Below are 27,765 nucleotides of genomic sequence, written 5' to 3'. Positions count from 1 at the left end.
CCACAATTTTAAAGATACGATAAAACCAAAAACGCAGAATCGGTGAGGATGACCATATCTTCTACAGTGCAAAATCTGAACCAGATCGTATAATGATTTTGGCCAGAATCAAGAAAACAATTTCATTCTTTCTCGCTCTGTCTCTCTCTAACACACAGGTTTCATGGTCGGTTTTGTCAATTGCAAAATATGAGTTCAAGGATCTCAGAACCTATAAGAGCCAGAGCAACCAAATTTGTTATCCACACTCCTGTGATATCGGACCTTGACCGTTTCGTGTCCAAATTTCGCCACCCCCCCTTCCGCCCCCGCAAAGGACGAAAATCTGGGGCATCCACAAATCTCAGAGACTATTAAGGCTAGAGTAACCAAACTTGGTATCCGCACTTCTGTTAGATCTCACTATAAAACGTATATCTCAGAATTTCGCCCCACCCCCTTCCGTCCCCTCAAAAAACGAAAATCTGTTGCATCCACAATATTGCACATTCGAGAAAACTAAAAACGCAGAATCATTGATAATGACCATATCTATCAGATTGCTGCATCTGGTTCAGATCAGATAATTTTTATAGCCAAAAGGAACAAATCAATTTGCAGTGGCTACGCAGCGCCCGACGTCACGCTCAGACTGATTTTCTGTCTCTCTCGCACGCACTCTTTGTCGTGTGGTTCAATATTAGCGGCGTCTGCCGCAGGAGAGCCATACTAACTTAGTATCGGGTATAGCTGTAGAGTTGCGGTGTCCGCAGCAACTCACAACGTTCCACCTCGTTATACCCGATACTCAAAATGAGTATTGGGGTATATTAGATTTGTGGTAAAAGTGGATGTGTGTAACGTCCAGAAGGAATCGTTTCCGACCCCATAAAGTATATATATTCTTGATCAGCATCAATAGCCGAGTCGATTGAGCCCTGTCTGTCTGTCCGTCTGTCCGTCCGACCGTCCGTCCGTCCGTCCGTCCGTCCGTCCGTCCCCTTCAGCGCCTAGTGCTCAAAGACTATAAGAGCTAGAGCAACGATGTTTTGGATCCAGACTTCTGTGATATGTCACTGCTACAAAAATATTTCAAAACTTCGCCCCGCCCACTTCCGCCCCCACAAAAGACGAAAATCTGTGGCATCCACAATTTTAAAGATACGATAAAACCAAAAACGCAGAATCGGTGAGGATGACCATATCTTCTACAGTGCAAAATCTGAACCAGATCGTATAATGATTTTGGCCAGAATCAAGAAAACAATTTCATTCTTTCTCGCTCTGTCTCTCTCTAACACACAGGTTTCATGGTCGGTTTTGTCAATTGCAAAATATGAGTTCAAGGATCTCAGAACCTATAAGAGCCAGAGCAACCAAATTTGTTATCCACGCTCCTGTGATATCGGACCTTGACCGTTTCGTGTCCAAATTTCGCCACACCCCCTTCCGCCCCCGCAAAGGACGAAAATCTGGGGCATCCACAAATCTCAGAGACTATTAAAGCTAGAGTAACCAAATTTGGTATCCGCACTCCTGTTAAATCTTACTATATAACGTGTATCTCAAAATTTCGCCCCACCCCCTTCCGCCCACACAAAGGACGCAAATCTGTTGCATCCACATATTGCACATTCGAGAAAACTAAAAACGCAGAATCATAGATAAGGACCATATCTATCAGATTGCTGAATCTGGATCAGATCAGATCATTTTTATAGCCAATAGGAACAAATCAATTTGCAGTGGCTACGCAGCGCCCGACGTCACGCTCAGACTGATTTTCTGTCTCTCTCGCACGCACTCTTTGTCGTGTGGTTCAATATTAGCGGCGTCTGCCGCAGGAGAGCCATACTACCTTAGTATCGGGTATAACTGTAGAGTTGCGGTGTCCGCAGCAACTCACAACGTTCCACCTCGTTATACCCGATACTCAAAATGAGTATTGGGGTATATTAGATTTGTGGTAAAAGTGGATGTGTGTAACGTCCAGAAGGAATCGTTTCCGACCCCATAAAGTATATATATTCTTGATCAGCATCAATAGCCGAGTCGATTGAGCCCTGTCTGTCTGTCCGTCTGTCCGTCCGTCCGTCCGTCCGTCCGTCCGTCCGTCCGTCCCCTTCAGCGCCTAGTGCTCAAAGACTATAAGAGCTAGAGCAACGATGTTTTGGATCCAGACTTCTGTGATATGTCACTGCTACAAAAATATTTCAAAACTTCGCCCCGCCCACTTCCGCCCCCACAAAAGACGAAAATCTGTGGCATCCACAATTTTAAAGATACGATAAAACCAAAAACGCAGAATCGGTGAGGATGACCATATCTTCTACAGTGCAAAATCTGAACCAGATCGTATAATGATTTTGGCCAGAATCAAGAAAACAATTTCATTCTTTCTCGCTCTGTCTCTCTCTAACACACAGGTTTCATGGTCGGTTTTGTCAATTGCAAAATATGAGTTCAAGGATCTCAGAACCTATAAGAGCCAGAGCAACCAAATTTGTTATCCACACTCCTGTGATATCGGACCTTGACCGTTTCGTGTCCAAATTTCGCCACACCCCCTTCCGCCCCCGCAAAGGACGAAAATCTGGGGCATCCACAAATCTCAGAGACTATTATGGCTAGAGTAACCAAATTTGGTATCCGCACTCCTGTTAAATCTTACTATATAACGTGTATCTCAAAATTTCGCCCCACCCCCTTCCGCCCACACAAAGGACGCAAATCTGTTGCATCCACATATTGCACATTCGAGAAAACTAAAAACGCAGAATCATAGATAAGGACCATATCTATCAGATTGCTGAATCTGGATCAGATCAGATCATTTTTATAGCCAATAGGAACAAATCAATTTGTCGACGTCACGCTCAGACTGATTTTCTGTCTCTCTCGCACGCACTCTTTGTCGTGTCGTTTAATATTAGCGGCGTCTGCCGGAGGAGAGCCGTACTGACTTAGTATCGGGTATAACCGTAGAGTTGCGGTGTCCGCAGCAACTCACAACGTTCCCCCTCATTTTTTTTTATACCCGATACTCAAAATGAGTATTGGGGTATATTAGATTTGTGGTAAAAGTGGATGTGTGTAACGTCCAGAAGGAATCGTTTCCGACCCCATAAAGTATATATATTCTTGATCAGCATCAATAGCCGAGTCGATTGGGCCCTGTCTGTCTGTCTGTCTGTCCGTCTGTCCGTCTGTCCGTCCGTCCGTCTGTCCGTCCCCTTCAGCGCCTAGTGCTCAAAGACTATAAGAGCTAGAGCAACGATGTTTTGGACCCAGACTTCTGTGATGTCACTGCTACAAAAATATTTCAAAACTTCGCCCCGCCCACTTCCGCCCCCACAAAGGACGAAAATCTGTTGCATCCACAATATTGCACATTCGAGAAAACTAAAAACGCAGAATCATAGATAATGACCATATCTATCAGATTGCTGAATCTGGATCAGATCAGATCATTTTTATAGCCAATAGGAACAAATCAATTTGCAGTGGCTACGCAGCGCCCGACGTCACGCTCAGACTGATTTTCTGTCTCTCTCGCACGCACTCCTTGTCGTGTCGTTTAATATTAGCGACGTCTGCCGGAGGAGAGCCATACTGACTTAGTATCGGGTATAACCGTAGAGTTGCGGTGTCCGCAGGTGAGGATGACCATATCTTCTACAGTGCAAAATCTTAACCAGATCGTATAATGATTATAGCCAGAATCAAGAAAACAATTTCATTCTTTCTCGCTCTGTCTCTCTCTAACACACAGGTTTCATGGTCGGTTTTGTCAATTGCAAAATATGAGTTCAAGGATCTCAGAACCTATAAGAGCCAGAGCAACCAAATTTGTTATCCACACTCCTGTGATATCGTGTCCAAATTTCGCCACACCCCCTTCCGCCCCCGCAAAGGACGAAAATCTGGGGCATCCACAAATATCAGAGACTATTAAAGCTAGAGTAACCAAATTTGGTATCCGCACTTTTGTTAGATCTCACTATAAAACGTATATCTCAAAATTTCGCCCCGCCCCCTTCCGCCCCCACAAAAGACGAAAATCTGTTGCATCCACAATATTGCACATTCGAGAAAACTAAAAACGCAGAATCATAGATAATGACCATATCTATCAGATTGCTGAATCTGGATCAGATCAGATCATTTTTATAGCCAATTGGAACAAATCAATTTGCAGTGGCTACGCAGCGCCCGACGTCACGCTCAGACTGATTTTCTGTCTCTCTCGCACGCACTCTTTGTCGTGTCGTTCAATATTAGCGGCGTCTGCCGGAGGAGAGCCTTACTGACTAAGTATCGGGTATAAATGTAGAGTTGCGGTCTCCGCAGCAACTCACAACGTTCCCCCTCGTTATACCCGATACTCAAAATGAGTATTGGGGTATATTAGATTTGTGGTAAAAGTGGATGTGTGTAACGTCCAGAAGGAATCGTTTCCGACCCCATAAAGTATATATATTCTTGATCAGCATCAATAGCCGAGTCGATTGAGCCATGTCTGTCTGTCCGTCTATCCTTCTGTCCGTCTGTCCGTCCGTCCGTCTGTCCGTCTGTCCGTCCCTATTAGCGCCTAGTGCTCAAAGACTATAAGAGCTAGAGCAACGATGTTTTGGATCCAGACTTCTGTGATATGTCACTGCTACAAAAATACTTCAAAACTTCGCCCCGCCCACTTCCGCCCCCACAAAAGACAAAAAACTGTGGCATCCACAATTTTAAAGATACAAGAAAACCAAAAGCGCAGAATCGTAGAGAATGACCATATCTTTTAGACTGCAGAATTTGAATAAGATCGTATTATTATTATAGCCAGCATCAAGAAAACAATTTCATTTTTTCTCGCCCTGTCTCTCTCTAACACACACGTAGCATAGCCGGCTTTGCTTAGAGTAAAACATTAGCGCCTAGATCTCAGAGACTATAAAAGCTAGAGCAACCAAATTTGGTATCCACACTCCTAATATATCGGACCGAGACGAATTTGTTTCAAAATTTCGCCACACCCCCTGCCCCCGGTTCGAAGGACGAAAATCTGGGGATATTCAAAAATCTCAGAGACTATTAAGGCTAGAGTAACCAAATTTGGTATCCGCACTCCTGTTAGATCTTACTATAAAACTTATATCTCTTAATTTCGCCCCACCCCCTTCCGCCACCCAAATGACGAAAATCTGTGGCATCCACAATTTTGGAGATACGAGAAAACTAAAAACGCAGAATCATAGATAATGATCATATCTTTCAGGTTGCTGAATCTGGATCAGATCAGATAATTTTTATAGCCAAAAGGAACAAATCAATTTGCACTGGCTACGCAGCGCCCGACGTCACGCTCAGACTGATTTTCTGTCTCTCTCGCACGCACTCTTTGTCGTGTCGTTCAATATTAGCGGCGTCTGCCGGAGGAGAGCCTTACTGACTAAGTATCGGGTATAAATGTAGAGTTGCGGTCTCCTCATCAACTCACAACGTTCCCCCTCGTTATACCCGATACTCAAAATGAGTATTGGGGTATATTAGATTTGTGGTAAAAGTGGATGTGTGTAACGTCCAGAAGGAATCGTTTCCGACCCCATAAAGTATATATATTCTTGATCAGCATCAATAGCCGAGGCGATTGAGCCCTGTCTGTCTTGCCGTCTGTCCGTCTGTCCGACCGTCCGCCTGTCCGTCCCTTCAGCGCCTAGTGCTCAAAGACTATAAGAGCTAGAGCAACGATGTTTTGGACCCAGACTTCTGTGATATGTCGCTGCTACAAAAATATTTCAAACCTTCGCCCCGCCCACTTCCGCCCCCACAAAGGACGAAAATCTGTGGCATCCACAATTTTAAAGATATGAGAAAACCAAAAACGTAGAATTGTAGAGAATGACCATATCTTTAAGACTGAGGAATCTGAATTGGATCGTATTATTATTATAGCCAGCATCAAGAAAACAATTTCATTTTTTCTCGCCCTGTCTCTCTCTAACACACACGTAGCATAGGCGGCCTTGCTTAGAGTAAAACATTAGCGCCTAGATCTCAGAGACTACAAAAGCTAGAGCAACCAAATTTGGTATTCACACTCCTAATATATCGGACCGAGACGAGTTTGTTTCAAAATTTCGCCACACCCCCTTCCGCCCCCGCAAAGGACGAAAATCTGGGGATATTCAAAAATCTCAGAGACTATTAAGGCTAGAGTAACCAAATTTGGTATCCGCACTCCTGTTAGATCTTACTATAAAACGTGTATCTCAAAATTTCACCCCACCCCCTTCCGCCCACACAAAGGACGAAAATCTGTTGCATCCACAATATTACACATTCGAGACAACTAAAAACTCAGAATCATAGATAATGACCATATCTATCAGATTGCTGAATCTGGATCAGATCAGATCATTTTTATAGCCAATAGGAACAAATCAATTTGCAGTGGCTACGCAGCGCCCGACGTCACGCTCAGACTGATTTTCTGTCTCTCTCGCACGCACTCTTTGTCGTGTCGTTTAATATTAGCGGCGTCTGCCGGAGGAGAGCCATACTGACTTAGTATCGGGTATAACTGTAGAGTTGCGGTGTCCGCAGCAACTCACAACGTTCTACCTCGTTTTTTTTTATACCCGATACTCAAAATGAGTATTGGGGTATATTAGATTTGTGGTAAAAGTGGATGTGTGTAACGTCCAGAAGGAATCGTTTCCGACCCCATAAAGTATATATATTCTTGATCAGCATCAATAGCCGAGTCGATTGAGCCCTGTCTGTCTGTCCGTCTGTCCGTCTGTCCGTCTGTCGGTCCGTCCGTCTGTCGGTCCCCTTCAGCGCCTAGTGCTCAAAGACTATAAAAGCTAGAGCAACGATGTTTTGGACCCAGACTTCTGTGATATGTCACTGCTACAAAAATATTTCAAAACTTCGCCCCGCCCCCTTCCGCTCCCACAAAGGACGAAAATCTGTGGCATCCACAATTTTAAAGATATGAGAAAACCAAAAACGTAGAATTGTAGAGAATGACCATATCTTTAAGACTCAGGAATCTGAATTGGATCGTATTATTATTATAGCCAGCATCAAGAAAACAATTTCATTTTTTCTCGCCCTGTCTCTCTCTAACACACACGTAGCATAGGCGGCCTTGCTTAGAGTAAAACATTAGCGCCTAGATCTCAGAGACTACAAAAGCTAGAGCAACCAAATTTGGTATTCACACTCCTAATATATCGGACCGAGACGAGTTTGTTTCAAAATTTCGCCACACCCCCTTCCGCCCCCGCAAAAGACGAAAATCTGGGGATATTCAAAAATCTCAGAGACTATTAAGGCTAGAGTAACCAAATTTGGTATCCGCACTCCTGTTAGATCTTACTATAAAACGTGTATCTCAAAATTTCCCCCCACCCCCTTCCGCCCACACAAAGGACGAAAATCTGTTGCATCCACAATATTGCACATTCGAGACAATTTGAAGTGGCTACGCAGCGCCCGACGTCACGCTCAGACTGATTTTCTGTCTCTCTCGCACGCACTCTTTGTCGTGTCGTTTAATATTAGCGGCGTCTGCCGGAGGAGAGCCATACTGACTTAGTATCGGGTATAACTGTAGAGTTGCGGTGTCCGCAGCAACTCACAACGTTCCCCCTCGTTCTATTGTATAATTGGTATAATCATCCTTGGCAACCTTGTTGGCCAACTCAAGCAGTGCTGGAATCTGGAATGTGGCTCAATTTCAAGCTTTCGGTGTACTGCAATTAATGTGTGGTGTTGTGTGGCGTACCAGCTAGCTATCCACTTTTGCGGCTTTGTGTTGACTCAAGCAGATACAGATTCATATACAGGTTCGTTCGTTCTCTTTCGTAGTGATCAGACGCGTTTTTGTTTTGCGCTCCGCATTTTTATACCCGATACTCAAAATGAGTATTGGGGTATATTAGATTTGTGGTAAAAGTGGATGTGTGTAACGTCCAGAAGGAATCGTTTCCGACCCCATAAAGTATATATATATTCTTGATCAGCATCAATAGCCGAGTCGATTGAGCCATGTCTGTCTGTCCGTCTGTCCGTCTGTCCGTCCGTCCGTCTGTCCGTCTGTCCGTCCCTATTAGCGCCTAGTGCTCAAAGACTATAAAAGCTAGAGCAACGATGTTTTTGATCCAGACTTCTGTGATATGTCACTGCTACAAAAATACTTCAAAACTTCGGCCCGCCCACTTCCGCCCCCACAAAAGACAAAAATCTGTGGCATCCACAATTTTAAAGATACGAGAAAACCAAAAGCGCAGAATCGTAGAGAATGACCATATCTTTTAGACTGCAGAATTTGAATAAGATCGTATTATTATTATAGCCAGCATCAAGAAAACAATTTCATTTTTTCTCGCCCTGTCTCTCTCTAACACACACGTAGCATAGCCGGCTTTGCTTAGAGTTAAACATTAGCGCCTAGATCTCAGAGACTATAAAAGCTAGAGCAACCAAATTTGGTATCCACACTCCTAATATATCGGACCGAGACGAGTTTGTTTCAAAATTTCGCCACACCCCCTTCCGCCCCCGCAAAGGACGAAAATCTGGGGATATTCAAAAATCTCAGAGACTATTAAGGCTAGAGTAACCAAATTTGGTATCCGCACTCCTGTTAGATCTTACTATAAAACTTATATCTCTTTATTTCGCCCCACCCCCTTCCGCCCCCCAAAAGACGAAAATCTGTGGCATCCACAATTTTGGAGATACGAGAAAACTAAAAACGCAGAATCATAGATAATGATCATATCTTTCAGGTTGCTGAATCTGGATCAGATCAGATAATTTTTATAGCCAAAAGGAACAAATCAATTTGCACTGGCTAAACGCAGCGCCCGACGTCACGCTCAGACTGATTTTCTGTCTCTCTCGCACGCACTCTTTGTCGTGTCGTTCAATATTAGCGGCGTCTGCCGGAGGAGAGCCTTACTGACTAAGTATCGGGTATAAATGTAGAGTTGCGGTCTCCGCAGCAACTCACAACGTTCCCCCTCGTTATACCCGATACTCAAAATGAGTATTGGGGTATATTAGATTTGTGGTAAAAGTGGATGTGTGTAACGTCCAGAAGGAATCGTTTCCGACCCCATAAAGTATATATATTCTTGATCAGCATCAATAGCCGAGTCGATTGAGCCCTGTCTGTCTGTCCGTCTGTCCGTCTGTCCGTCCGTCCGTCTGTCCGTCCCCTTCAGCGCCTAGTGCTCAAAGACTATAAGAGCTAGAGCAACGATGTTTTGGACCCAGACTTCTGTGATATGTCACTGCTACAAAAATATTTCAAAACTTCGCCCCGCCCACTTCCGCCCCCACAAAGGACGAAAATCTGTGGCATCCACAATTTTAAGGATATGAGAAAACCAAAAACGTAGAATTGTAGAGAATGACCATATCTTTAAGACTCAGGAATCTGAATTGGATCGTATTATTATTATAGCCAGCATCAAGAAAACAATTTCATTTTTTCTCGCCCTGTCTCTCTCTAACACACACGTAGCATAGGCGGCTTTGCTTAGAGTAAAACATTAGCGCCTAGATCTCAGAGACTACAAAAGCTAGAGCAACCAAATTTGGTATTCACACTCCTAATATATCGGACCGAGACGAGTTTGTTTCAAAATTTCGCCACACCCCCTTCCGCCCCCGCAAAGGACGAAAATCTGGGGATATTCAAAAATCTCAGAGACTATTAAGGCTAGAGTAACCAAATTTGGTATCCGCACTCCTGTTAGATCTTACTATAAAACGTGTATCTCAAAATTTCACCCCACCCCTTTCCGCCCACACAAAGGACAAAATCTGTTGCATCCACAATATTACACATTCGAGACAACTAAAAACTCAGAATCATAGATAATGACCATATCTATCAGATTGCTGAATCTGGATCAGATCAGATCATTTTTATAGCCAATAGGAACAAATCAATTTGCAGTGGCTACGCAGCGCCCGACGTCACGCTCAGACTGATTTTCTGTCTCTCTCGCGCGCACTCTTTGTCGTGTCGTTTAATATTAGCGGCGTCTGCCGGAGGAGAGCCATACTGACTTAGTATCGGGTATAACTGTAGAGTTGCGGTGTCCGCAGCAACTCACAACGTTCCCCCTCGTTATACCCGATACTCAAAATGAGTATTGGGGTATATTAGATTTGTGGTAAAAGTGGATGTGTGTAACGTCCAGAAGGAATCGTTTCCGACCCCATAAAGTATATATATTCTTGATCAGCATCAATAGCCGAGTCGATTGAGCCCTGTCTGTCTGTCCGTCTGTCCGTCTGTCCGTCCGTCCGTCTGTCCGTCCCCTTCAGCGCCTAGTGCTCAAAGACTATAAAAGCTAGAGCAACGATGTTTTGGACCCAGACTTCTGTGATATGTCACTGCTACAAAAATATTTCAAAACTTCGCCCCGCCCACTTCCGCTCCCACAAAGGACGAAAATCTGTGGCATCCACAATTTTAAAGATATGAGAAAACCAAAAACGTAGAATTGTAGAGAATGACCATATCTTTAAGACTCAGGAATCTGAATTGGATCGTATTATTATTATAGCCAGCATCAAGAAAACAATTTCATTTTTTCTCGCCCTGGCTCTCTCTAACACACACGTAGCATAGGCGGCTTTGCTTAGAGTAAAACATTAGCGCCTAGATCTCAGAGACTACAAAAGCTAGAGCAACCAAATTTGGTATTCACACTCCTAATATATCGGACCGAGACGAGTTTGTTTCAAAATTTCGCCACACCCCCTTCCGCCCCCGCAAAGGACGAAAATCTGGGGATATTCAAAAATCTCAGAGACTATTAAGGCTAGAGTAACCAAATTTGGTATCCGCACTCCTGTTAGATCTTACTATAAAACGTGTATCTCAAAATTTCACCCCACCCCCTTCCGCCCACACAAAGGACGAAAATCTGTTGCATCCACAATATTGCACATTCGAGACAATTTGCAGTGGCTACGCAGCGCCCGACGTCACGCTCAGACTGATTTTCTGTCTCTCTCGCACGCACTCTTTGTCGTGTCGTTTAATATTAGCGGCGTCTGCCGGAGGAGAGCCATACTGACTTAGTATCGGGTATAACTGTAGAGTTGCGGTGTCCGCAGCAACTCAAAACGTTCCCCCTCGTTATACCCGATACTCAAAATGAGTATTGGGGTATATTAGATTTGTGGTGAAAATGGACGTGTGTAACGTCCAGAAGGAATCGTTTCCGACCCCATAAAGTATATATATTCTTGATCAGCATCAATAGCCGAGTCGATTGAGCCCTGTCTGTCTGTCTGTCTGTCCGTCTGTCCGTCCGTCCGTCTGTCCGTCCCCTTCAGCGCCTAGTGCTCAAAGACTATAAGAGCTAGAGCAACGACGTTTTATATCCGGACTTCTGTGATATGTCACTGCTACAAGTATATTTCAAAACTTTGCCCCACCCCATTCCGCCCCCACAAAAGTCGAAAGTCTGTTGCATCCACAATATTGAGGATACGAGAAAACTAAAAAACGCGGAATCATAGATAATGATCATGTCTATCCGGTTGCTGAATCTGGATCAGATCGGATCATTTTTGTAGCCAAAAGGAACAAATCTATTTGCAGTGGCTACGCAGCGCCCGACGTCACGCTCAGACTGATTTTCAGTCTCTCTCGCACGCACTCTTTGTCGTGTCGTTCAATATTAGCGGCGTCTGCCGGAGGAGAGCCATACTGACTAAGTATCGGGTATAACTGTAGTGTTGCGGTGTCCGCAGCAACTCACAACGTTCCCCCTCGTTCTATTGTATAATTGGTATAATCATCCTTGGCAACCTTGTTGGCCAACTCAAGCAGTGCTGGAATCTGGAATGTGGCTCAATTTCAAGCTTTCGGTGTACTGCAATTAATGTGTGGTGTTGTGTGGCGTACCAGCTAGCTATCCACTTTTGCGGCTTTGTGTTGACTCAAGCAGATACAGATTCATATACAGGTTCGTTCGTTCTCTTTCGTAGTGATCAGACGCGTTTTTGTTTTGCGCTCCGCATTTTTATACCCGATACTCAAAATGAGTATTGGGGTATATTAGATTTGTGGTAAAAGTGGATGTGTGTAACGTCCAGAAGGAATCGTTTCCGACCCCATAAAGTATGTATATTCTTGATCAGCATCAATAGCCGAGTCGATTGAGCCATGTCTGTCTGTCCGTCTGTCCGTCTGTCCGTCCGTCCGTCTGTCCGTCTGTCCGTCCCTATTAGCGCCTAGTGCTCAAAGACTATAAAAGCTAGAGCAACGATGTTTTTGATCCAGACTTCTGTGATATGTCACTGCTACAAAAATACTTCAAAACTTCGGCCCGCCCACTTCCACCCCCACAAAAGACAAAAATCTGTGGCATCCACAATTTTAAAGATACGAGAAAACCAAAAGCGCAGAATCGTAGAGAATGACCATATCTTTTAGACTGCAGAATTTGAATAAGATCGTATTATTATTATAGCCAGCAGCAAGAAAACAATTTCATTTTTTCTCGCCCTGTCTCTCTCTAACACACACGTAGCATAGCCGTCTTTGCTTAGAGTAAAACATTAGCGCCTAGATCTCAGAGACTATAAAAGCTAGAGCAACCAAATTTGGTATCCACACTCCTAATATATCGGGCCGAGACGAGTTTGTTTCAAAATTTCGCCACACCCCTTCCGCCCCCGCAAAGGACGAAAATCTGGGGATATTCAAAAATCTCAGAGACTATTAAGGCTAGAGTAACCAAATTTGGTATCCGCACTCCTGTTAGATCTTACTATAAAACTTATATCTCTTAATTTCGCCCCACCCCCTTCCGCCCCCCAAAAGACGAAAATCTGTGGCATCCACAATTTTGGAGATACGAGAAAACTAAAAACGCAGAATCATAGATAATGATCATATCTTTCAGGTTGCTGAATCTGGATCAGATCAGATAATTTTTATAGCCAAAAGGAACAAATCAATTTGCACTGGCTACGCAGCGCCCAACGTCACGCTCAGACTGATTTTCTGTCTCTCTCGCACGCCCTCTTTGTCGTGTCGTTCAATATTAGCGGCGTCTGCCGGAGGAGAGCCTTACTGACTAAGTATCGGGTATAAATGTAGAGTTGCGGTCCCCGCAGAACCTCACAACGTTCCCCCTCGTTATACCCGATACTCAAAATGAGTATTGGGGTATATTAGATTTGTGGTAAAAGTGGATGTGTGTAACGTCCAGAAGGAATCGTTTCCGACCCCATAAAGTATATATATTCTTGATCAGCATCAATAGCCGAGTCGATTGAGCCCTGTCTGTCTGTCCGTCTGTCCGTCTGTCCGTCCGTCCGTCTGTCCGTCCCCTTCAGCGCCTAGTGCTCAAAGACTATAAGAGCTAGAGCAACGATGTTTTGGACCCAGACTTCTGTGATATGTCACTGCTACAAAAATATTTCAAAACTTCGCCCCGCCCACTTCCGCCCCCACAAAGGACGAAAATCTGTGGCATCCACAATTTTAAAGATATGAGAAAACCAAAAACGTAGAATTGTAGAGAATGACCATATCTTTAAGACTGAGGAATCTGAATTGGATCGTATTATTATTATAGCCAGCATCAAGAAAACAATTTCATTTTTTCTCGCCCTGTCTCTCTCTAACACACACGTAGCATAGGCGGCTTTGCTTAGAGTAAAACATTAGCGCCTAGATCTCAGAGACTACAAAAGCTAGAGCAACCAAATTTGGTATTCACACTCCTAATATATCGGACCGAGACGAGTTTGTTTCAAAATTTCGCCACACCCCCTTCCGCCCCCGCAAAGGACGAAAATCTGGGGATATTCAAAAATCTCAGAGACTATTAAGGCTAGAGTAACCAAATTTGGTATCCGCACTCCTGTTAGATCTTACTATAAAACGTGTATCTCAAAATTTCACCCCACCCCCTTCCGCCCACACAAAGGACGAAAATCTGTTGCATCCACAATATTGCACATTCGAGACAACTAAAAACTCAGAATCATAGATAATGACCATATCTATCAGATTGCTGAATCTGGATCAGATCAGATCATTTTTATAGCCAATAGGAACAAATCAATTTGCAGTGGCTACGCAGCGCCCGACGTCACGCTCAGACTGATTTTCTGTCTCTCTCGCACGCACTCTTTGTCGTGTCGTTTAATATTAGCGGCGTCTGCCGGAGGAGAGCCATACTGACTTAGTATCGGGTATAACTGTAGAGTAGCGGTGTCCGCAGCAACTCACAACGTTCCCCCTCGTTATACCCGATACTCAAAATGAGTATTTGGGTATATTAGATTTGTGGTAAAAGTGGATGTGTGTAACGTCCAGAAGGAATCGTTTCCGACCCCATAAAGTATATATATTCTTGATCAGCATCAATAGCCGAGTCGATTGAGCCCTGTCTGTCTGTCCGTCTGTCCGTCTGTCCGTCCGTCCGTCTGTCCGTCCCCTTCAGCGCCTAGTGCTCAAAGACTATAAGAGCTAGAGCAACGATGTTTTGGACCCAGACTTCTGTGATATGTCACTGCTACAAAAATATTTCAAAACTTCGCCCCGCCCACTTCCGCCCCCACAAAAGACGAAAATCTGTGGCTTCCACATTTTAAAAGATATGAGAAAACCAAAAACGTAGAATTGTAGAGAATGACCATATCTTTAAGACTGAGGAATCTGAATTGGATCGTATTATTATTATAGCCAGCATCAAGAAAACAATTTCATTTTTTCTCGCCCTGTCTCTCTCTAACACACACGTAGCATAGGCGGCTTTGCTTAGAGTAAAACATTAGCGCCTAGATCTCAGAGACTACAAAAGCTAGAGCAACCAAATTTGGTATTCACACTCCTAATATATCGGACCGAGACGAGTTTGTTTCAAAATTTCGCCACACCCCCTTCCGCCCCGCAAAGGACGAAAATCTGGGGATATTCAAAAATCTCAGAGACTATTAAGGCTAGAGTAACCAAATTTGGTATCCGCACTCCTGTTAGATCTTACTATAAAACGTGTATCTCAAAATTTCACCCCACCCCCTTTCGCCCACACAAAGGACGAAAATCTGTTGCATCCACAATATTGCACATTCGAGACAATTTGCAGTGGCTACGCAGCGCCCGACGTCACGCTCAGACTGATTTTCTGTCTCTCTCGCACGCACTCTTTGTCGTGTCGTTTAATATTAGCGGCGTCTGCCTGAGGAGAGCCATACTGACTTAGTATCGGGTATAACTCTAGAGTTGCGGTGTCCGCAGCAACTCACAACGTTCCCCCTCGTTATACCCGATACTCAAAATGAGTATTGGGGTATATTAGATTTGTGGTAAAAGTGGATGTGTGTAACGTCCAGAAGGAATCGTTTCCGACCCCATAAAGTATATATATTCTTGATCAGCATCAATAGCCGAGTCGATTGAGCCCTGTCTGTCTGTCCGTCTGTCCGTCTGTCCGTCCGTCCGTCTGTCCGTCCCCTTCAGCGCCTAGTGCTCAAAGACTATAAGAGCTAGAGCAACGATGTTTTGGACCCAGACTTCTGTGATATGTCACTGCTACAAAAATATTTCAAAACTTCGCCCCGCCCACTTCCGCTCCCACAAAGGACGAAAATTTTATGTGGAGATAATGTTTTTTATCCCCAATCGGCCGACTAATTATTTCGAATTAAATAAAACTCGGCGCAGAAATAAAATTACGATATGTTCTTTAATGCGTGACATCCAAATTGCAAGTGTGGCTTGCCTGCCCTTTACATTGCCGCTCCGATCGCTAAGCGCAGCTTCGCTCGGCCGACGTCGGTAGGCAGACGCAAAGCGGAGATAGCGAAGAGCGAGCTGGCAGAGAGCGTTTAGCAGGGCAAGCAAGCGCAGAGCTTTAACAAACAAATGAGTGACATAGACATAAGTAACAAACAAAATAAGCGGCTGAGGGCCAAGAATTAGGTGCTATTTGGCAAGCAGCTAATCGGCTGGGTTCTGCTCCGAACACTGTGGCATCCACAATTTTAAAGATATGAGAAAACCAAAAACGTAGAATTGTAGAGAATGACCATATCTTTAAGACTGAGGAATCTGAATTGGATCGTATTATTATTATAGCCAGCATCAAGAAAACAATTTCATTTTTTCTCGCCCTGTCTCTCTCTAACACACACGTAGCATAGCCGGCTTTGCTTAGAGTAAAACATTAGCGCCTAGATCTCAGAGACTATAAAAGCTAGAGCAACCAAATTTGGTATCCACACTCCTAATATATCGGACCGAGACGAGTTTGTTTCAAAATTTCGCCACACCCCCTTCCGCCCCCGCAAAGGATGAAAATCTGGGGATATTCACAAATCTCAGAGACTATTAAGGCTAGAGTAACCAAATTTGGTATCCGGTTAGATCTCACTTTAAAACGTATATCTCAAAATTTCGCCCCACCCCCTTCCGCCCCCACAAAGGACGAAAATCTGTTGCATCCACAATATTGCAGATTCAAGAAAACTAAAAACGCAGAATCATAGATAATGACCATATCTATCAGATTGCTGCATCTGGATCAGATCAGATAATTTTTATAGCCAAAAGGAACAAATCAATTTGCAGTGGCTACGCAGCGCCCGACGTCACGCTCAGACTGATTTTCTGTCTCTCTCGCACGCACTCTTTGTCGTGTCGTTCAATATTAGCGGCGTCTGCCGGAGGAGAGCCTTACTGACTAAGTATCGGGTATAAATGTAGAGTTGCGGTCTCCGCAGCAACTCACAACGTTCCCCTCGTTTTTTTTTTAATTTTATATTTTATTAGGTAGTGAAAAACGGAAGGGAAAAGCTTTTACATGATATGTATATACAGCAGGATAGAATTAGTAGTATAGAAAGAAGTATTAGGTGTTTAAGTAGGTAGGTTTGGTTTGCCAGGTGCTCCTGCGGGACGACCGTCAAGTATTGCGTCGCAGGGCCCGGGCGGGCACTCTATGCCCCTCCTGTCTGCCGTCTTCTGGCGCGCTCGGCCTCGCGTAGCTTACGCATTACTACGCACGCAAAGTTGCATACAGCCTCCCATTTGCGCGTGTCTTCCAGCATCGCTCTCACCAGTGTTTCCTATGTCAGCCTTTCTCCACAGCAGTCCTCTATACTCTCTCTCTCCGCTGCGAATCTCGCGCAGTTGAAGAGTATGTGCTCCGCGTCCTCTGGCGTCGCAGGCAGGACACTCTCCGTCTGTTTCGTGGCCAAACCTATGCAGGTATGCTTTAAAGCAACCGTGGCCGCTTAAAAGTTGCGTCAGGTAGAAGTTTACACTCCCGTGACTTCGCTTGCACCACTCTTCGACTCTTGGGATTAGGGCGTGCGTCCATCGCCCCTTCGTCGACTCCGTCCATCTGCGCTGCCACTCGGCCATTGTTTGCTGCCGCTCCCGTTGTCCGATTGCGTCCATATTTGGCTCCGCCGGCTCTATATCTCTTCGCTGCGAGTATATTTTGGCCGCCTCCCTTGCTAAAAGGTCGATTGGTGCCGTCCCAGCAATGATCAGAGCCGCGTCGTCGGATACCGTGCGGAAAGCACTGCATACTCGCAGGGCTCCCAGCCGATATGTTGCCTATCTTCCTCATATAGGCTTTTGTGTTGGCCGCCTTCGCCCAGACCTCTGCACCGTATAGTATTGTAGCCTTTAGCACGTTGTGTAGTAGGAGCCGCCGTCCTTGCTTCGGGCCCCTCGTGTTGAGCATTATTTTGTTTAGTGCCCTGCCCAGTGCCGCAGCTCTTATGCTCACCTGGCTGAGGTGCTCACGGAAGCATAGCCGTGTGTCAAGCATCACTCCCAGGTACCGTATTGCTCTCACGGACTCTATCCTGCAAGATCCCACGTTCACCAGCGCTGTTTCGGTTTTTTTTCGGCTGCTGATCAGGACTACTTCCGTTTTGTTGTCGGCCAGTTGTAGCCCAGCGGAGCCCAGCCACTCTCTGATTCTCCTTATTGAGGCGTCACATTTGCCTTCCGCATCCTTGAGATTTTTTGCTACGGCCACTAGTGCCACGTCGTCGGCGAACCCTATCATTTTCGTGTCCTCGGGTACTTGCAGACGCAGGATGCCATCATACATAGCGTTCCAAAGTAGTGGCCCAATGACCGATCCTTGTGGGACGCCACCAGTTATCTCGTGTCTCTTAGTACCTTCTTCAGTCTCGTACATTAGCACCCGGTCCCGGAAGTAGTCTTGGACCATGCGCATAAGATGGCCTTCAACTCCAAAGCCCGTTAGCGCCCTCAGGATGCAATCCCAGTTGGCAGTGTTGAACGCGTTTCGTACGTCTAGTGTCACCACTATACAGTATTTTTTGGCACCGCCCTTCCAACGGGTGCCTTCGATTGCCTTTGCTGCAATGTCTGCCACCGTTGATAGCGCGTCTAGTGTGGAGTGGCCCCTGCGGAAGCCAAATTGCATTGGAGACAGGTCGCCCCCTCGCTGGATGGCTCGCTCTAGCCTCGCTAATTTGCTCTAGCTCACTTTGGTTCTCCGCATACTCCTGCCTTGGTGGGATGCTCTCCTGAGGCATACGGGGGAATAGAGTCTCCACGATATTCTTCATTTTCTCTGCTTCAACCGGTGCCTTCGGTTTCAGGGCATTCATTTTTTTTATTATCACCTTGTAGGCCTTTCCCCAGATGCCATGCTCCGCTGAGTCGCAGAGTTCCAGAAAGCACTTCCGCTTGCTATCCCGGATGGCTAGCTTCAGGTCCCTGCGGGCAGCTGTGTATTCGCCCTGGAGTTGCGTATAATTTGCCCGGCCACGCGCTCTCTGGTACTGCCTGCGGGCCTGCAGGCATTTCCGTCGCGAATCCTTAATCTGCTGGTTGCACCAGTAAACCGGCTGGTGGTGACTCCTGTACTCGTAGCGTCTCTCCATGCTCGCCCTGCAGGCGTGCAGCACTGCCTCCATCACTCTGTCCGCCTCGCTAGAGGCATCGGCCGCTGGCGGTGGGGTGACCAGGTTCGCGGAAAAGTCCGCTGTGTTGAGTGATCCGGCTTTGAAGCCCATCCTTGCTACCAGGGGGTTCCTTGCCTGGCGGGCTCTGCTGCCAGTGGTTATTTCGCAACATATTGCAGAGTGATCGCTTGCCGTGTAGGTATCGCTCAGCTTCCACTCAGCCCGCGTATAAAGGGAGCTGCTGACGAAAGTCAGGTCTATGCACGATCCGATGCCGCCCCTGTTTAAGGTGTGCTCGTTTCCTGCGTTCAGCAGGGCAATATCAAGTGAGGCCAGGCTCTCCAGTAAAATTCTTCCTCTGGCGTTTGTTGACGGGCAGCCCCAGTCTTCAGCCCAGGCGTTGAAATCCCCCGCTATCACCACTCCAGAACGACCTCTTGCGTCCTCGGCTAGCTCGTCTAGGACGGCCGAGAACTCGTTAGCCTGCAGGCTCGGCGGTAGGTAGCAACTGTAGACCCAGAGTTCCTCGATCTTAGCTCTGACGTAGTGATTTGCGGACTCCACTGATTCCATCCGGCTCGGCCGTCTTCCGCAGACCCAGATCGCCGCCTTTCCTGAAGCATCCACTGCAAAGTTTGCGTCACTCCTCGTCCTGTACGGCTCACTAAGGATAGCTACGTCCACCTTTTCCTCCCTGGTCGTTTGGCTCAACAGATCTTGAGCTGCCGCGCAATGGTTTAGGTTCAGTTGCAGGAACTTCACTTTATACGCTGGGTACGAGCGCCTCCCTGCACCATTGGGCATCTCCTGCTGCCAACATAGTGCTTGGTGTCCTGCCGGTTTCCCTCTGTACATACAGAGCACTTTGGCTTCTTTTGGCACGTTGCTGCTTTGTGGCCGCTCTCGCCACACTTGAGGCAGCAGCCCGAGCGGTCAACAGCGCTTGTGCAGTTCGCCGCTATATGGCCGAACTGTAGACATTTGTAGCATCTCCTTTGTGCTTGCCGTTCACTGACCCGGCATCTGGTCCAACCAATCCTCAGCCTGCCCTCTTTGAGCAGTTCCTTGGCGACCGACGGTGGGAGGCAAACTATTGCCATTTGCGTGCCGGCGAAGGCCTGTCTAAGGCTTTTGACCGCACTGGTAACCACCTCTTGTTTTGCCTGTTTTGCAATTGCAGCAACAACATCCTCTTTTGTGACCAGGGTGTCGAGATCCCTTATCTCCACGCAGGATTCCTCTGACACGGCTCTGATGCCCACTTGGTTTCCCAACTCCAGCTGGATGTCTTCTTTCATCCTCTCGTTGCTGCTGCTGCACACGCCCTTCAGTTCAAGCAGTAGATCTCCTTTCGCTGTTCGCCTGACCCGGTTGACGTTTTCGCTGACGGCCTTCAGCTTGTCGTCCTGCCGCCTGGTGACCATCCGCAGCATATCGCTGGATGTTAGGTTGCCCTGAGGTTGGATGATTATGACATCCGGCCTGTGTCTCCTTTCGGTCCGCTCCCGCTTTGATTTTCTGTCGACGAGTTGCCACTTCTGCAGCTTACTACTGGGGGTATCCCCTCTGGTTACTGGTGCGGTTGTGGGAGTGCTCTCGCCGCCCGCTGACGCATGTCCTTGACCTGGGTCTGGCAGCATCAGTTTTTGTGGGGGACTCGGATCTGCGGCGGTCCCTTGTGCCGCTTTGGTGAGAAACGCCTGCTCTTGTGTGACTCCTCTCGTACCCTCTTGTACACGCTTCCTCTCTTATCTGCCTCCCTCTCTGGTGAGGTCTGTGAGGCACTCTCTACCATAAGTGGGTTTCCCTTCAGCGTTTTCCCTTCATTGGAGGGTTTCTCCTTGGTCGAGCTCTCCCAGCATTTAACCACCGTTGTTTGCAGGTCTGCTAATCCTGCCGCGAGATCCCTCATGGCAGTGTTAACGTGCCGCTGCTCGTTCATCATGGTTGTCAATTCTTTTACTCTCTCGCCTAGGCTGATGAGTGATTCCCTCATATTGGGCAGGGACTCCTGGGTCTTGCTCCCAGTCCTCTGTGCGATTCGTGCGACTCTTTCGGCCGCCGGGGCAGATTTAGGTGGCGATCTTCCTATGATATTCCGTCTCCCGAATACCACGTCCTCTGAAATCTCGATTTGCTGAGAATTCAGCACATCCGTCAATTTATTGATAGTTGAAGTCATTTCCTTTAGTGGGTCCCAACTCTAGTCCGTTGTCGACAGCTGTATTGCGTAGTCACCTTCATGATCCCATGGGTACCTTTCCGAGAGTGAGGTCCATGCGAGGGTTGACTCTGGGCCTTATGGGCTGCAGAGTTCAGTGCCAGATCGGTATTGATTGGGATGGAATCAACCAAACCTATGCAGCCAACTTAATGGTGCAGCTGCCGAGCGTTAGAAGAGGCCTGCCATGGTTTTAGCGGGACGGGGGCGGCAAGGACATTAGCCCATGAGCCATTTCAGCAGCGTATCAAGCTGCCTATTGAGGTCATGGAATGCCGTTGCCGTCAGCCCTATAGCAGAAAAATTCTTAAGTGGCTTCCAGTATACCATACGGAGCACCTTACTGGGTTCGGTGCTACGGGCAGGTTGTTAGCCTGCCATTTCCCTTTTGCTGTCCGCTCGCGTGAGCTTTTCGCAGGATGCCCGTCGGCAGCCTTTTGCCCGTCTTTTGCGTCCGTTATAAAGCGCCCTCTGGCGGAGGGTAGTCGCCTGGCGGCTCCGGTAGATCTGCGCACTGCGCCCCCTGTAGGTAGCTCTAATCGACCTTGTTGGATCGCCATCAGCGCCCTCTGTTGTCGTTTTTCGGCAACGCGTCAGGGCTGCTGCAGGGCTGCGAAGCACCGATCAGCAGCTGGCGGCTCGATCAGCTGGCATGACTTGTTACAATTTGCAACAAAGCAGACGGCACGTAACATAGAGTGACATTTGATTACAACACTAGTGGCATGCTTGGAATGAGAGACAAAGAGGGCAAAATCTCACCCCTCGCCCCTGGCCAACGACCGGGATTTTCCGTTTGCAGTGTCTGGATTATTACGCTGGGCTGAGTTTGTGCGCGCTATAGGTGACCATTTGGTACGTAGTCCTACCCTGTGTCCGCCTGTTTCCTGACCGAGCTTTTTTCCTGCAGGCTTTCCTGCTATTTGCCGTCCACACGGGAGCACCGGGAAAAACGCGTCCGCACCTTGATACTTTAACACACTCTCTATCGGGTGTGTGTGTGTGTTTGGTAACCAATTCAATCCAATCTATTAAAACCAGTGCATTTATGTATAAATTAATATAATGCTCAGCTGAGAGTGTGCATAAAAAACTAAAGATATACATATACATATACGTATAAGCATATATATGTACATAAGTATAAATCCGTTGCACAGACGCAACGCGAAGCGAACGTGAGTCTTGGAATATTGCAAACACAAAACAAAAAATAAATAAATAACGAGGAACCAGTTTCACCTTGAGCACACACATTCACATTCACAATCAAAGAAGACAGAGCAAAGTATCTGTGTGTGCGCGAGTATATTGTTAAATGAAACAGCACGATCGGGCAGGCGACTACGAATACATAATCGTACATAAGTTACATGTATAAACATGCACAGCACAGGGTAATGTGCGGTTAAAATGCTAACCGCTCTATTTAATAATACCCGATAAAATTGGAAGAGCCGAGCCTTATCACCAGCTATACAGTTCCAGCTACATCAACATCTACATCTACAGCTACGACGAGTGCACACAAACAAACCAATCCAAAACCAAAACCAATACCAATACCTCTGCCAGCCATACCCACAAATGTGTATCTACTACTGCGAATGCTGCTGCAGATCTAGACGAACGCACTTGGAAAACTAACTGTGCTATGCACCCCACTAACACAGCGCCCCACACGCTGCAAATTTGAGATACAAGTGGAAAGATGATAGCTGAGCCAACTCAGGGAACTCTTGATACCAACACCAACACCGATACGGATACCGATTCGCTTACCAACGGGCCTGCTGTTAGTATTGCAACCACCCCAATAAACCCAGCCCCAACTCAACCGATACGGATACGGATACGGACACCAACAAGTAAAACACAAAGCGAGCAAGCTATTACTCATTCGACGACGGCTGTGGCTGGGACTCTGCCTGTGCCTGTGCCCTCGCCTGTTGCTGCAGCTGCAGCTGCACCGAACCGCCCCACACCCACATCCAGATCCAGATCCAGATCCAGCATGGACAACGAAAGATCTCCAGCACAGGGCACTCCCAAAATGACAGTCATAGTCCTCGACGCCGATGTGGTATTTGGTTCAGCACGGGTGCCTGTCAATTCCAGTACCCCGTATTCAGATGCAACTCAAGTAAGTTAATGATGCACTCCTTATCGGCTCTTATGGGGAAACTGAACACTTACATAGATAAGCCCTAACAAAATGTTGCAGATATTTTTGGGCAAAAGGCCTACATTTATACTCGTATTATACTTGTGTGTGCTTATTATTTTTCCAGACTGGACAGGTCAACAAAAAGTTTGACTGATAAGATTTCCTGTAGATTAGATTCTATTTCTCTTGTGATTATTTCTTTTATTACAAACACAAATATGGCAGAACAATTAAGCAAGATTAGTAACCGAATATGTATACGAATGCGTACCAATATCATGGTATTTATTCAACTTTTGATGTATGGCTGGATGCAGCTGTGTGCTCTTATGATGAAATACTAGTTTGTATGTATCATCGAACTGATTGATTTCAATCTCATGAGCGAATACCCTTCTGATGTATCCCTAGACATGGGTAGTGCTACCATCCATGGATTCAGTGGAAATGCAGTTTCTTTTATTTGTTTTTTGCACCCATGCATATTTTTACGGGGCGGTTGTACCCGCGATTCGCTTCCCTTAATGATGACTCACTTGCATTTGTCGTGTAGGAAATACGTACGTATGTACATGCGAGAGTGTATGTCTTTCTTTATATGCATTTGTGTGCAGTACACACGAATAGTAGGTGATTAAGAGTACCAATCATGATATTGCACTCTGACCGATACCGAAACTCGTGTCATATGATAGCAGCGTCACTTCAATGCTGATCAAAAACTTGATATGGTATGAAATATACATGTGCATATGTACATGTGAAGAATATATAATATTAGCAATGAAATGGAATGTCCGATTGTGTGCACATATACACACAGACGTACGCGTACAAATTCATAGAACATTTGGTGCATTGACCTTGCTTAGCAGTTTGTTTTTACGGTTATTAGTGCGGTCTCGAAGGAGTGGAGGCAATGGCTCCGCCAGCCGCAGCAGCAGAAGCAGCGTCACGAACGCCAAACTCAATTGCTTACTATACGTAGATATATGTACATACATATGTATATTGTACACACACAAGACGCACATAAGGACACATGTAATCCGCACATCCGCTCCCGCGGGACTGCCGCGTGTACCTCTGTGTGCACGCATGTGTTCACTGTCTGTGTGCACTGTCTGTGTTATGTGGTGTGCGTGTGTGTGTGTAGATCTACGAGAGTCGGCTGCTTATTAGACTTGAACTGTCTGACGCGACATTGAGAGTGAGTATTGGAGCAGACTTGTGGCGAGGGCAAAAGCAAAGGCATCAGCAATAGCAACACCAAAAGCAAAAGCAACAGCCACGGCGATGGCAATGGCCGTTGGAGCATCGCATCACATCCAGCCCACCGTCGGTGCCCAGCTCTCTTCGGCTTCCATCACTCGTTTCGGCGGAAAGTCTGCTCACTGCTCACCGCTGACTGCTTGCTGCTCCCTGCTCAGGCGTCGTTACTACCAAGGGTATCGTGTGGATGAACTTTACGAGTTACACGAACTGCTGCAAGGTCGAAGTTAACGCTATTAATAGGTAGTTTTTGCCGTCTCTCTTTTGTGTCAATAAAATGAATTAAAAAAAACGGTTATTCACATTGGCTATGTTCTCTCCTCTGGCGTTGGCCGGCCATACGTTGAGGGCGGCGCGTCACAGCGATGACCTATTCCAAATGGTTGTCGAGTTCCTGCGTTCCTGCGTTCCTGTGTTCCCCAGACACGACACTGTTCTGTTTGTGATTTCGTTCGATCTGTCTGCTGATTTAAAGGATTAAGTGCACAAAAGCATAACCAGGAAGCAGCGGTGGAATTGCTTATTAATTGAATGCATGCGAGTACATTCGTGCACTTGTCTGTGTATCTTAATAATCGAATGTGAATATACACAAGTATACTCGAACAGATACAGATACATATGTACATATTTCGTTTTTAGGAGCGTTTTATTAACCTTGGCGAGGGACATTGAACTCCAAACGCTGCGAATACGTATTTTTCGTACAGATACAAATGCATACAAACGAACATAGACAAGGCGATACAAAAAATGCATATATGTAGGTTACACAGATATACGGTACGTACCATATATCCGTGAAAGTGTGCGTGCAGTCAGTGATTTCGCTTGGTGTGAATTTGTATTTCCTAACTCTTTATCTGTGGAACGTTAATATGGAATGAACACTCATATGTATATATGTATGTATGCACGTCCATAAGTATATAAATGAATTTATAATAGGGAAATGTGTTTTCGTATAAAAACAATACGAACAGAGTGTTTTACATATATTATAGATACATATATCCATTCGAGGTGTGCTTTCAATTCCGCGATTGCATACACTTAAAACTTATTCGGGGAATCATTCCGGAATCAACATGAGCGATTAAGTTCTATGATGATCCTAATACTCTCTGGTTTCACATTTAAAACACTGATGATTGTTCAGTTTCCCCTTCACTCTTACTGCGTATAAGTAAATCTGTTTTAATTGAAAGATTAATTTTTTAACCCTCGCTGATTATTGTTTCACCTGTTCTTTTATTCCAGACGAAGAAACATTCTCCCGGCCATATCAAGAGACCCATGAATGCATTCATGGTGTGGAGTCAAATGGAGCGTCGGAAGATTTGTGAGCGAACGCCAGACTTGCATAACGCCGAGATATCCAAAGAATTGGGTAAACGATGGCAGCTCTTGAGCAAAGAAGACAAGCAGCCCTACATAGCCGAGGCAGAGAAGCTCAGGAAGCTGCACTTAATCGAGTATCCTAACTACAAGTACAAGCCACAAAAGAAGCAGTTGAGATGTCCGGGAGCGCTAAAGCAGAATCAGGATGCGGATGGAAGCGAAGTTAAAAATGACACACAGAATAGCACTTTGTCCACTATTGCAATTAATGGAACCCCCACTGCCGGCCGGAAAAGCAAAAGATCTACCTCTACATGTCAAACTGGTTCAGTTTCGAAACGTATAAGAAATAATGACACGGGTGATACTTCGAAACCTAAATACAATGTAAATGTAAAAGCTCCGATAGAGCAACAGCACAATAATGCCGTTGATATTATGTTACCATCAACCGATAATCTTTTAAGCTATCAATCATCTGAATATTTACCTCTGAACACGAATAGCAGTGCTGATTGCGATCTAAAACTACACTCAGACCCAAATACAGGTCAAATGGAAAATCTTTCCCCCAATCCACGAGAGAATTTAACCGAAGATGTTTACAAGTATTACTCATTTTTCGTAAACTCCACCGACAACGAGGACTCCCAGTTGGAGGTGAACTCTTCGTCCAATAGCCACCACAATCAATCGGATCCAGCCGCAGGGCTGATGGAGAATCTATCCGATATAGGTCCGCTGAATGCCACGGAGGAGTTCTCCGAAGATGTCCAGAAGTATTTGCCATTCTGTGACGAATCCTTGTTAGATGTGAACTCTGTCAATAACAATGGAACCAACAACAGTTCCCATACGAACTTCTCGGACTGCCACAATATTATTGAAGACAACATTTTAAATGATGCCAACTTACATTCGGCCAGCCATCAAATACCTCCGTATGTGCCTGACACTCCCGAGTGTTTTGTGTTTTGCGCTGGTGGCGACAACTCGTCCTCCCATCAAGTTCAACCGCAAACTGTTACGACGAACATCTAGATACACAACAGCACTCGTCTATATGGGGGAGGGGGAGATGGCGGGCATACATTCCAAAATGACGATTTCAATCCGATTCCGACGGCGGCTGAAGACAGCGAGTGCAGCATACTGACAGCCTCACATTCGCCCCAATTCGTCTTCAGCAGCATAAGTAATAGTTTCGTTGAATCAGATGCTATGGGTTCACACCCATGTACATATATAACCCAAGACTACACCGGAAATGTAATTGAAACAAACAATGATCTCAACTACACCGCACATGATAACAACGGAGCTCTCCTAGCTTACACATCTGAGGATTTACCCCTTCAGCCTACTGGTAGTCATTTAGAGTTTAACACTAACAAATATGAGAATATGTGAGAAATACCTTTAAGTTTTGTGTAATTTATAACTAATATAATTATACGTTTGTAATTTTACACCAAATTATACATATATATATATATATATATATAAAATATATATATATATATTCCATAAATTCTATATATACGATTATATACATAAAAAAAAAAAATAAAATGCTTTGCATTGAAAATATTTATACCGGAGCGCTCTTTCCTTTCCTTGAAGTTTTGCTTAGTGACCGTATGTTCGGGATCTAAACACTGGAGGTAACCGAAGAACCGTATAATAGCTAGCTCTCAAAGAACTAATAAAGAAAAGAATCGTTTTGTTTTGCGAAGTATCTACATATGTTTATTTACACGTATATATATTTTACATCAATCATTGGTGGCACGGCACAGATCAATCTACAAGAAACATCCAACATAATAGAGTACACTATGAC

The 27,765-nt window shown here is 45.6% G+C and overlaps 1 protein-coding gene across 1 annotated transcript; it reads left to right on the top strand.

Annotated features, from left to right (window-relative positions):
- The first annotated feature begins 21,822 nt into the window (after positions 1-21,822).
- LOC108160281 (putative transcription factor SOX-14) lies at positions 21,823-27,391 on the top strand. Its single transcript, XM_017294163.2, has 3 exons — positions 21,823-21,997; positions 22,053-23,285; positions 25,842-27,391. Exons 2-3 carry the CDS (start codon positions 22,854-22,856, stop codon positions 26,961-26,963), a joined length of 1,554 nt encoding a protein of 517 aa, XP_017149652.2. The 5' UTR covers positions 21,823-21,997; positions 22,053-22,853; the 3' UTR covers positions 26,964-27,391.
- The last annotated feature ends 374 nt before the right edge of the window (positions 27,392-27,765 follow it).

The sequence above is a fragment of the Drosophila miranda genome (assembly GCF_003369915.1).
Source record: "Drosophila miranda strain MSH22 chromosome Y unlocalized genomic scaffold, D.miranda_PacBio2.1 Contig_Y1_pilon, whole genome shotgun sequence".
Taxonomy (NCBI): domain Eukaryota; kingdom Metazoa; phylum Arthropoda; class Insecta; order Diptera; family Drosophilidae; genus Drosophila; species Drosophila miranda.
The sequence above is the reverse complement of the archived record's forward strand: the minus strand, read 5'-3'. Positions and strand labels throughout refer to the sequence as shown.

What these genes read in the sequence shown, in the direction of transcription:
- LOC108160281 (XM_017294163.2), top strand. Translation starts at nt 22,854, where the DNA reads ATGATAGCTGAGCCAACTCAGGGAACTCTTGATACCAACACCAACACC. An exon ending in CGTATTCAGATGCAACTCAA is followed by an intron (nt 23,286 to 25,841) that starts GTAAGTTAATGA and finishes CTTTTATTCCAG; the next exon opens with ACGAAGAAACATTCTCCCGG.